Source organism: Ceratotherium simum, chromosome 7 (assembly GCF_057802395.1).
Source record: "Ceratotherium simum simum isolate JZ-2026a chromosome 7, ASM5780239v1, whole genome shotgun sequence".
NCBI classification, from domain to species: Eukaryota; Metazoa; Chordata; class Mammalia; order Perissodactyla; family Rhinocerotidae; genus Ceratotherium; species Ceratotherium simum.
Window position 1 is genome coordinate 1,674,744 of NC_141906.1, and position 12,941 is coordinate 1,687,684.

The 12,941-nt window shown below is 37.5% G+C and overlaps 1 protein-coding gene across 1 annotated transcript in view; it reads left to right on the forward strand.

The window, feature by feature from the left end:
- The window catches only part of DCDC1 (doublecortin domain containing 1), a 392,270-nt gene that overhangs the window by 202,115 nt on the left and 177,214 nt on the right, over window positions 1–12,941 (forward strand). Inside the window, exons 14-15 of the mRNA XM_087433962.1 lie at window positions 2,947–3,081; window positions 5,789–5,907. Coding sequence (XP_087290088.1) covers window positions 2,947–3,081; window positions 5,789–5,907 — 254 coding nt within the window. The remainder of the gene's footprint in view (window positions 1–2,946; window positions 3,082–5,788; window positions 5,908–12,941) is intronic.

Here is a 12,941-nt window from a genome sequence, read left to right on the forward strand (position 1 = left end):
GGGGACATGAGGAAGGAGAGTTTAGAACGTTTCTTATAGTTGTGATTTTAATTTGTGTATCAAATTATTTCACTTGGCCCTAAATTGACTATCAACTGTGAAAAATCTTATAAAATTTCTATGTAGAAAAGCAAACAATTTGTTTAGAATGAAGGTTTTGATCTATGAGTGTCTTCTTTCAAGGAAAATTTTGTCTTGTATTTTTTTCCTCAGTAGATCTGCAAGAAGAGACCATAAGTGGTTCCCTTATTATTTTGAATTTGCACAGGAATATTGAAATTAGTGATTTGGAAAAAGAAAATTAAGCAGGAAGTTTTAACTGGCCCAGCATGTGCATGCATCGTTTTTATCACTGGCAGCTTCTACATCAGCACAGTTTATTCAGAGAAGCAAAATCATAGTGGTCGTTTAAAGGGAGATATGTATATAGGTATGCAAGAGAATAAAAGAGAATTTCTGTTTCTGATTCTCAACAGGACTTAAAAAGGTTTTCTAATGACGTGTATGATGATATGTATTTAGAGACCAGTCTCAACATAAATGCTTTTATACACCTGCCCGTGCATGCACCTGGGCACACGTGCGTGCACACAGACACACACACGGCATATTATGTTGCAGGTTGTAAGAGCACTTTTCTTTTCTGAATTCCGGGTTTCACAGTTTTTATCTTCCCCACCTCTATAAATGTTTGGTCTAAAGCTAAGCTATCAGATTAAATTAAAAAGAAAAAAGAAGATGGGCCGGCCCTGTGGCTTGGCGGTTAAGTGCGCGCGCTGCGATGCTGGCGGCCCGGGTTCGGATCCCGGGTGCGCATCGAGGCACCACTTCTCCGTTCATCCTGAGGCCGAGTCCCACATACAGCAACTAGAAGGATGTGCAGCTACGACACACAACTATCCACTGGGGCTTTGGGGGGAAAAAATAAAATAAATAAAATCTTTAAAAAAAAAAAAAAAAAAAAAAACTAAAAAAAAAAAAAAAAAAAAAAGAAAAAAGAAGAAGTTACGAAGAGAAATTTTATGGCCATTATCAATTTTAAGTATATTAGAACCCCAGGCTTGGCAGGATTTTTTTTTTAATAACACGAAATGAAGCTGAGTTAGTGGGCCTGTCTCTGTCTGGTCCAAGTAGAGTCACTTGGGAGCTGTCCAGCAAAACATCTCTCGGAGAACAGCATGGAATGAATACTGGGTGCCAGCCCAAGACAGACACAAAGGACCCCTCCGTTCTTCACCAATAAGCCAACTGTTAAAAGATTAAACCGTGTTGTGAGATAACAAGAATTTAGGCTGGCAGCAGGTGCTGTACAAAGAAGCAGTTGGCAGTACGGTTCTTCTGTCTGACTAATTCCAGTCAAAACAATCTTCCTCCCAGTTGCAGAGGAGAGTTTTGAGTGTGATGGCAACTGGGAGTTAGGAGGGTGAGTAAGAGTGCTACTTTAAATGCTGAGTCCTGCGGCAGACGGATTAGTAGAATATAATTTATCATTGTTCAGAAGCTGTGGGGGTCTCCAGAATCCAGTCACTACTGCCTAACTGGGGAAGACACAGTCAAAGAGCTGTAAGTCACATCTGCTTATGTGGCGGTGTTGCTGTATTTTTTAAATTTTACTTTCACATATAGGAGTCATATGACATTTCCTTCTCTTGAGAAGTGACTATCTTCCATTACAGAATAATTACCAAATATATTGGTTGTACCCATTTATTAGTGCCTGATCACATTGTAAAATATTACCTGTTAAATTACGTTAAATTTTTGTTTTTTTTAAAAATCATTTGCTACTCAACAAATATTTTGTATTAGCAAAGATTTAGAATAGACTTTTTAATATTAGAAAGGAATTTAAATTGTTATTGAATCAATGTCGTTTATTGGGTTTAAAGGATAAATAGACATACTCTCATAATCCTATACAAATAAATATTGATACCTAAAAACTTAGCATGATTACTCGGGAAAGTGATCATGTAAATTAGGAGATAAAGTTTATTGAATATGAAGTGGTGGAATTCCCACAGGTGATGTGAATGCCTGTTAATTTGACAATCAAGTCTAAGTGCAAAACGCTGGAAGGTGCACAGTGCCTTGACCTGTGTAATCTGATACTAAACACAGGAGCTGTGGCCACTGTCTCCCCGCTTGGCCCCCTCCCGTCCATTCCCACAACTACCACTGAAGTCTCAGCTCATATCCTTTGTTCTTAGGAGATTGTGAGGACTCCCACCTGTTCTCACTGCCTCTCACGTCTCCGCTGTGCAATCTGTTATGTCTACCCTTGCCAGATCAACCTTACCAAATAGTAACCTGTTGTAATCCAGTCCCACCTGCTTGAACGCTCTCGCTGGCTCTCTGCTGACACCTAACTCCATAGCCTTACACTTGACTCCTTCTAGGTTTGGCCAAATTTACCTTTTAGCCTACCAACAAATCCTGAGACACATTGATTGTATACTGCCTTGCCCGTGCTTGGAATACCTTTTTATTCTTCACTGTTCCTCTCAAAATGTCTTCATCCTTCAAGGCCTGGTTCAGACATTACCTCTTTCAAGATGCTCCACTATTTGTTGCTTCGGCAGAAATGAGCCTACCATTCTTCGTTTTCCTTTTACTGTTTAATCATCTATAAGGAGCTTAACATGAAATTGTGTGTGTGTGTGCATGAGTTATTGCCTCTACTGTTGTAAGTTTCTTTAGGGCAGGAAAAATATTTTATGACATCCTGCACCACGCCATCTAGGGCCTTGCATATCAGAATCAGTGCTCAAAATTATTAATTGAATTTAATTAAATGGGATTGAGCACTACTGTTTCAAAAGAAGTCTTCACAATCAGAAACATGTTATAGCATAACTTATTTTGAGTGAGTGTGTAGAGGTAGGTTAGCAATCTGTTTAACTTTCAGACTATAGTTAAAAACACATACCTCTCTTCACGGTGTAGGTGGATCCCAACATGGTCCTTCATGCCTCTGTTTCCATTGGAAAGCGGAGTTCCTCGAGGAGTGACGTGAGCAGCGGCAGTCAGGCGGTGCCGTCCACCCTGTGGCCTGCAGCCAGCGTGTGGCTGATCACGAAGGTACCCACGAGTGTCTGCTCCCCCTGAGTGACTCCTCGGCTCCAGCTCCTAGCGTCATCATGCACACAGGCACGCAAGTGAAAGCGAGATAAATGGTTGGCTGTTGCAAACACTGCTTCTCTGTTCTCAGTGTTGTTTAGTGGAGAGGACTTCTGTAGGCTGCCACGTCAGCGGTTGTTCACTTTTAGATGCGCTGCTTAGTTCACACTCCAGAGTGTATTTAAACCCAGCGTAGAGCCTTGGTATGGGCCACAGACCCGCCATTTTCAAGAGATTTGTCTGAATGTTATTTGCTTCTGCACCTTATCCTTCACTGTTGGGCTTCACAGAACCTGGTGGATTAGCACCACGTTATGGTGGCGTATGGTCTTGTAAGGACAGTTTTAGAAGAAACCCCTTAGTATAAAATGTGAACAATACCGAACTCATTTCATACCTGTGTATTTAATTTTTTTACTGTATTATTATACATTTGGGTCTGATTTAAGTTGAGAACATATAATTGCCCTTCCCTTTCCTCTTACTACTGAAATATGTCTTGTAATTGCCACCGAATATTTGTGTCTGGAAAGAGATGGTGCAGCTGGTATCTACCCTTCTTGTGTCTTGTCTCCCTTTGCCTCCTCCCCATAGACTATTTGTCTTCTTTCTAGCACTTCCAGGGTGCAGAGTCACCCAGGCAAGTTTGCTGCTACAAGCTTGGGGGACAGGGGGTTGAAACTATTTTCTCAAATGCCGTTTGGATTGCCCTTAGCTATTGTTCTTTGATTCTCTGAGAGTTGAAAACAAACCTATACAGTAATTAAGATACTGGGGTACTAAGAGAGATTATTTGTTTCATATACCAAGGCAGAATGAGGTTAGATGAGACATTTCTTAAATCTTCTTCCAACCTGGAGACTCTATTAACTACCAGCCCTTTTAAAGATTTTATTTATTTATTTTTTCACCCCCAAAGCCCCAGTAGATAGTTGCATGTCATAGCTGCACATCCTTCTAGTTGCTGTATGTGGGACACGGCCTCAGCATGGCCGGAGAAGCGGTGCGTGGGTGCACGCCCGGGATCGAACCCGGGCCGCCAGCAGCGGAGTGCGTGCACTTAACCGCTAAGCCACGGGGCCGGCCCTACCAGCCCTTTTAAAGTTGTATTTTGTTTCTGATTCAATAACAACATCTGCTATATGTTATGCATCTTATACACGTTTATTATCTCATTTAATCTTATAAAATGTGCAGATTTTCATTTTACAGCCAAGCAAACTGAGGCTCATAAGTGACAGAGGAAGGATTCTTGGTCTGTCTGCTTCAAAACCTAGGCCTTTTCCCTGTAACATAAAACACTGCTCCACATTGACCAGTTTGTGAGCGTGGTGGCAGTGATCTAGTTTTAGCACTGCCATTCAATGCCTGTGTGACCTCAGGGAAGCCACATACTGTACCTGGGCCTTAGGCTTCTCATCTGAAAAGAGTTGGACCAGCTGATATGAAAGTTCCTTTCCTAGATCCCATATTCTGTAATTCCATCATATCTGTTTCTAGAATTTCATGATGTCAAAAACCTTTGCTTGTCTAAAATTGCCTCAAAAATAGTTGAAATGTTTACTGAAGAGTGTGGGTTTTGGAGTTAGATAGATCGGGACGGGACTCTCTTGTGTGACCCTGGGAAAGTTACTCGGCTGAACCACTGTCCTTGTCTATAAGATGAAGTTAATCAGACCTGCCTTGCACAGTTGCTGTGGAGATTAAGAAATGGGAAAGCATGTGTGAAGTTCAAACATAGAATCTGGTATACAGAAATGGCTTGTATAATGTTGATTCTTTTTCTTCACCCCAAGCAGTTTCCTTTCTGTATAGACAAGCATGTTCAAGTGAGTATTCCATTCAGTGCTTATTAGAAACAAAATTTTTAAAGAATACTTTTCTTAAGTCATCGTATATTTCTTTTCCATACAACAAAAATATGAGAAATAAAAGTTACATGCTAAAAAGAAAACAAATTTGAAAATCGTTTTAGATTGAACCGTCTCTCCTTTTTTCAAAATAAATCTTTTTACCTAGTAAGATAGAGAATTTTGCAGGCCAAAAATCCTCAATATGCGTAAATAAATTCCTCAGTCGGTTGTCACTTATTTAAAATGTTGTGTTGATTCTCTAAGTAAGAAGATTGTTAAATGGCCATTCAAAAAGTATTCCCAATCCATTCCTTATCAGAGAATCCTAACATTTAAAACAAAAGCAGTTCACAAATCACCTTGACATGTTTAACCTGTGGTATTTAGACGCAGAGGAAAACTTTAAATTGGTACAAAGGTTAAGTATTTGTTTCAGTCTTTTCCGTTCACTGCATTTTTTTTGTGTGCGTACATCTTTCAAATAAGCTCCGTAGTTATAACTGTAACAAGTGACACGTGATGGACCCAAAATCGCCGCACTGTGAAATATGCACAGAGAAAAAGGACAAATGAAGATATCAAGGTTTGTTTTATTTTGCGCTGAACTGTGAAATGTCACCCTTGTCGGACAGGAGATCACTGGTTCTGAGCAGGGCTCGCCGACTGCTAAGTTGTGGGTAGTGTTTCACTTTCGGCAACTGTTAATATCCGGGGTTATCCAGGCATAATGACCTCACTATTTGTGACACGTTGTTGAATTTTCTGGTTCTTTTAACTTATTTAGACCTTTCTCCCCCCTCTCTCTTCATGGGAAGACTGGAATGATCCTGAGCCGAGCAATAACTCAGGGCTGCCTGGCTGTTGGTCATCCAATCAGAGTCAAGGCTGCTGAGGGACCATCACTAGATGGATATAAAGTAATCCTGCAGAAAAGGTAATGCTTACGAACGATTTAGCTCAAAATAATAAATGCTAATTTCAAGATTTCTGAGCAGTCAAATCATGATGCCTTCTGGCTCAGATGGAATGTTCATTAGGTGTTTAAATTTGTGTTCATAATATCAATGTTAATTTTTCTAATCGAAAATAAGCTTGAAAATGTATGCCACTTAACTTGGTAGCATTTCTTAGATATTTTTAAAAGTAACTGTTGGCCTTCAGCGTGTACCTGTGTTGTAGACAAGCTGCTGCTTTCCTCTGTAGTTTGGAACTCATTTCTTTATATTCATTTTGATTGCTGATTAAACAATTCGGTGTTCTGTGCGTATTCCTCACCTTTTCTCTGTCTTCTAAACGTGAAATATTGAACTGTGAAAGCAAAATCAAGGAGACAAAAAATCGCTGGCTTGTAAGGCACCAAAAGTGTCCTTCTTGTTTGTTTTTTCAGACTTAAGAAGATAAAATTAAAATTAAAAACTAAAAAAAATTTAGCAATGAGGAAGAAAGTTGATTTCTCTCCAATGTTCTGGAAATATTGTTGCCTAGATGCTTTCTTTTTCTTGCTCATTTAGCTTCTGCTTTCACCTAGTGTTGCCAGAAACAACCTGCTGTGCTTCAGGACGTAGACAGCTCTTAGCCACCTGCTGGCTTGGTAGGCAGTTAGGATGCACTTGGGGCTGACGCGAGAACTGGGGCACGTGGGCAGCAGAGAAGGTAACCCAGCCACAAATACAGAAAGGAAGTTTTCTCTAGCGTGCAAAACAGCTTGTCCAACAGGAATCAGAATATCACATAGTGGTTAAGAATGGGATCTACAGAGTCAGATTTCTAGGTGTAAATCCTGGCTGTACCTCCTACTCTAACAAAAAAGATTTCTGAGCCAGACACTATTCTAATTTCTTTATATTGTATTATCACATTTAATCCTTTCAACAACCTGATAAGGTATGTATCATTGTTATTTTTACATATGAGGACATTGAAGTACAGAGAAGTCAATCATTTACTCAAAGTCATATGTACTAGGTGGTTGGGCAGGAATGCAAACCCAAGCAGCCAGACTTTGTAACTCACTCTTAGGCATAACACTACACTGCCTATAGGTCAAAGTCCAGTCAGACAATTGCCATTGAGTGCCAAATGTGGTAGCAGATATCTCGGTGGATGAGTAAGGTACGTTAATTGATAAGCCCAGGCAGAAGGGAGAGGGAGGCAGTAGCTTGGCAGCATGCAAACTGGCCAGTGCTAGTAGGGACCTAAATACATAGTTCCCAAGGAAGAGCAAACAAACCCAAAGCAATTCTCAGTTTGACGTGGTGCTGTATGTGGAGTGGGTAAGAGGGTTTCTGGAGCAGAATCAGTGCTGTAAACTGGAGACATATCAAGAATCAATATTTTTTTTTAAATGTTTTATTTATTTATTTTTTTCCCCCAAAGCCCCAGTAGATAGCTGTATGTCACAGATGCAAATCCTTCTAGTTGCTGTACGTGGGACGCGGCCTCAGCATGGCCTGAGAAGCGGTGCGTCGGTGTGCGCCCGGGATCCGAACCTGGGCCACCAGCAGCGGAGCGCGCGCACTTAACCACTAAGCCATGGGGCCGGCCCCTCAAGAATCAATTTGAAATGATAATGACAAGGCCGAATCATGGACTATGGAGCCACAGGTACTTCACCTCATTTAGTCCATGATTCTAGCAAAGAGAAAAACCAATCAATTGTAACTGACCCAGAAATGACATGGATTATAGACTTAATAGACAAGATATTAAAGCAGTTATTATAACTGTATTCCATATATTCAAGAAGCTAGAGGAAAGGTTAAACATATTAAGTAGAGACATAGGAGACATAAAAAGACTCAAATCAAATTTCTAGAAATGAAAACTGCAATGTATGAAATGAAAAATATACTTAATGTGACTAATGGCAGAGTAGACATTGTGGAAGAAAATATTAGTGAACTTGAAGAGCTAGCAATAGAAACTAATCACAGTGAAAGCAAGAGAGAAAAAATATTGAAAACAAAATGGACAGAGCATAAGTGAGATGTGAGAAACTTGATATAGCCTAATCTCTGAGTAATTAGAGTCTCTGAAGGGAAGAAGCAGGGAACAGAAAAATATTGGAAGAAATGATGTCTGAAAAATTTCAAATTTTGTGAGAACTGTGATCACAGATCCAAGAAGTTCAACAAATTCCAAGCACAAGAAACACGAAGAAGTGAAACCGAGGAAAATCATAATAAAATAGCTTAAAATTAGTGAGAAAGAGAAAATCTTAAAAGCAGACATGGAGAAAAGACACAGTATGTAGAAGAGGAACACAGATAAGACTGACAGCAGGTTTCTTGTCAGCAATAATGCAAATGAGAAGGCAGTGGGAGAACATCTCTAAAATACTGAAAGAAAAAAGCTGTCAGTATAGAAATCTTTTCCCAATGAAAATATCTTTCAAATATTAAGGCACAATAAAAACTTCACATATTCACAAACTGAAAGAATTTATCATCAGCAGATCTGTGCAACAAACAATGTTAGAGGAAGTCCTTCAAGTAGAAGAAAAATGATACCAGGTAGAAATGAAGAGCACTGGGAATAGTAAGTACACAGGTAATATGAACACCTTATTTCTTACTATTTACGTCTTTTTAACATATAATTTATTATTTAAAGCAAAAAAAATATATTATGGAAATGATAACATGTGGAAGTAAAATGCGTGAAGACAATAGCCCAATGCCAATTAGAGAGAAATGGAAGACAGGTTCTTATACTGTACTTGTCAAATGGTGTGATATCAACTGAAAGTAGACTGATAAGTTAAAGACCTATATGGACAGACCCTAAAGCACCCACTAAAATAGCATAGCAAAGAGTTATGGTAACAAGCCAAAAAAGTAGATAAAATGAAATCTTAAAAAAATTCTCAATTAATCCAAGATAAGACAGATAAAGAGGGAAAGGGGAACAAAGAACAGATAGGACAAAGAGAAAATAAATAACAAGAAGGTAAATTTCAACCTAACTGTGTCAATAATCACATTAGATATAAATAATCTAAACATCCCATTTAAAAGTCAGGTATTGTAAGATTAGATAAAAAAGCAAGATCCATCTATATGCTAACCTTCAAAAAAACCACTTTAAATATAAGACACAAATAGGTTAAAAGTAAATGCATGGAAAATGTATGCAATGATAATACTAATTCAAAGAAAGCTAGAAAGCTAAATTAGTATCAGACAAAGTAGACTTCAGTGCAAAGAATATTACCAGGAATAGGAGGATCATTTCATAATGATTAAGGAGTTAATTCATCAAGCAGACATAACAAACCTATACATTTGTTCACTCCTTAACACAGCTTCAAAATACATGAAGTGAAAGCTGATAGAACTGCAACGAGAAAGAAAAATCTATAGCTATAGTCAGCAATAACAATATCCTGTTTCAATAATTAATAGAACAAGTGGAAACAAATCTGTAAGGACACAGAAAATTAGAACACCATCAACCAACTAGTTGATATTTATAGAATAATGCACCCAACAGCAGCAGAAGACATATTCATTTCAAGCGCACAGAGTGCTAACCAAAATAGACTATATTCTGGCTATAAAACAAGTCTCAATATATTTAACAGAATTTAGGTATTATAAAATATGTTCTCTAACCATAAGGGAGTTAAATTAGAAATCAATAGCAGAAAGCTTTCTGGAAAACCCCAACGTATTTGGACACTAAGTAACACATTTCTAAATAACCCACGGATCAAAGAAGACATCCAAATGGAAATTAGCAAATATTTTGAACTGAATGAAAATGAAAACACAATACGTTAAAATTTGTAGGATGTTCCTAAAGAAGTTCCCGGAAGAAAATTTATATAAATGCCTAATAAGAAAAGATCAAATCGATGACCTCAGCTTCCATTTTATGAAACTAGAGTAAGAAAAGCAAATCAAAAAGTAAGCAGAAAAAAGGGAATAATAAAAGAGCAGAAATCGATGAAATGGAAAACAGAGAAAATCAATGAAACCAAAAATCGATTTTTTTGAAAATATCAAAGAAACTGATAAATCTCTGACCAGACTGTTCAGGAAATAAAGAAAGAGGACACAAATTACCAGTATCAGGAATGAGAGAGGTGATATCACACTGTTATTAAAGGGATAATAAAGGAATATTTTGAACAACTATGTGCCAATAAATTTGTCAACTTAGATGATAAGGACCAATCCTTAAAAAGCATAAACTATCAATATCTACTCAAGAAGAAATAGGTAACCTGAATAGTCCTATATCTCTTAAAAAAATTGAGTTTTTAGTTGAAAACCTTCCCACAAAGAAAACTCCAGGCCCAGATGGTTTCACTAGCTTTACTGGGGAATTCTACCAAACACTTGAGGAAACGATAGTACCAGTTCTACACAATCTCATCCAGAAAATAGAAGAGGAAATACTTTGCAACTCATTCTATGAGGCCAGCTTTACCCTGATAACAAAAACCAGACAGAGATTACAGGAAAAGAAATCCCAGACCAATATTCCTCATGAACATAAATGCAAAAAATTCTTAACAAAAGTTTAGCCAATTGAATCAAACAATATCTAAACGAGATAGTATATTATGACCAACTGGAGTTTATTCCAGGAAAGCTAAGTTGGTTTAACATTTGAAAATCAATCAGTGTAAGTCACCATATTGGCAGAATAAAAAGGAAAGATGATATGAACATCTAAATAGATATATAAAAAGCATTTAACGAAAGTCAACATCCATTCCTAATAAAAACTGTCAGAAAGTTGAATACAAAGGAATGTTGTCAATATGACAAAGGGCATCTATGAAAAACCTACAGATAACATCATATTTAGTGGTGAAAGCCTGAATGCTTCCTCCCTAAGGTCAGGAACAAGGCAAGGTTGTCCACTCCCACCATTCCTGTTCAGCATACGTGGAAACTTTTAGCCAGTGTAACAAGGTAAGGGAAAGAAATAAAAGGCATCTAGATAGGAATTGAAGACATAAAATTGTCTTTATTTTCAGATGACATGATTGTCTATGTAGAAAATTCTATAAAATCTACAAAAAATTTCTAGAACTAATAAATGAGGTTAGCAAGTCTGAGGTCTTGAGCTCAGTATACATATGTTAGTTGTATTCCTATATACTAACAACAAACAAATTGGATATTGAAATTAAAAAATGGCATTTACAATAACATCAAAAGTATGAAATACTTAAGAATAAATCAGATAAAATATATGTGCAAGACTTGTGACTGAAAACTATAAAACAGTGCTGAATGAAATAACGAAGACCTAAATAAGTGCAGACATATACTGTGTTCGTGGATTGGAAGACTCAATGTCATTATGATGTACATTCCCCTCAAAGTGATCCATAGATATAGTGCAATCTCAATCAAACCCCAGCAGGTTTCTTTTATAAAAATCATCAAGCTGATTTTAAAATTCATGTAGAAATGCAAAGGACCTAAAATAGTCAAAACAATTTTGAAAAAGAAGAACAAAGTTGGAAGACCTATTTTACCTGACCTCAAGACTTATTATAAAACTACAGTAATAAAAACAGTGTGTTATTGGAACCAAAGTAGGCAGTTAGATCAATGCAACAGAATAGAGCATCCAGAAATAACCCCGAACACATATGGTCAGTAGAATTTTGGTGAAACTGCAAGGGAAATTCAAAGGAGAAAGGATTTTTTTTGACAAATGGTGATGGGACAATTGGATATCCATATGCAAAAAAATTGAACTTTGATCCATACCTCATACCATTTATAGAAATTAACTCAAAATGGATCATACACCTAAATGTAAAACCAAAAACTGTAAATATTTTAAATGAAAATATTTATGGAGAAAATATTAATGATCTTGTATTAAGCAAAACTTTCTTAAGTATGACAACAAAAGCATGATCCAAAAAATATAAATTGATAAATTGGACCTCGTTAAAATTAAGAATTTCTGCTCTTTGAACGACATTGTTAAGAGAATGAAGAGACAAGCTGCACCCAAGGAAAAAATATTTGCAAATAACGTGTATTTGCAAAATATATGCATACAACTCAAGAAAACATGGGCAGATAAATTATTTGGACCAATACTGTAGCAAGGAAGATATATAATTGGCATATGAAAAAATGTTCAACATCATTAGTCATTAGGAGAATGTAAAATAAACCCACAAAGAAGTACCACTGCATATGCAGTAGAATGTCTAATGTGGAAGTGACTGAACGTACCAAGTGTTGGTGAGGATATGGAGCAACTGAAGCTCTCATACTCAGTGGGTAGAAATATAAAGTGGTTCGGTAACTTTGGACAACAGTGGGTACTTTCCTAAAATATTAAATGTATCTACCGTATTACCCAGCCATTCTACTCCTAGAAAGTTACTCAAGAGAAATGGAAGCATTTGTTCTTACAAAGACTTGTACACAAATGTTCATAGCAGCATTATTCCTGAAGCCAAAAGTAAAAACTGGAAACAACGCAAGAGTCCATCTATAGGTGAAAAGACAGATAAATTATGGTGTATCTGTAACCAAGGGCCCTCCAGGACCAGTTCAACTGACTCCATCTCTTATCAACAGAGTGATTAAGAATTGTCTTTAAGAAAATCTGCAGAGTCATGTAGCCAGGGCGTGTGCAAAAGAAGAAATCGTGACCTGAAACTACCATGGAACCAAAAGATCCTCCTTCCCAGGGAACCCAAGGACCAGGACATGACTGGAACTGGAAAGTTGGACTCTTATCAGAAGTGCGGAGTCCCTCATTCAGGAAGATCCGGTGTTAAAATTCCTTCTCCGCTTCATCAAAAATGTTTAGAACCCTATCATAAAAGTTTTGAACATCACCATAAATATTTAGAACCCTGTCATAAATATTTAAAACCTTACCATTAATGCTTGAAGCCCACCAATCAAAACCTGTCCCACCAGCATTACCATGTGCCAGCGTGTTCTCCCTAACCTCTTAAATTTCGCCCCAAATCCT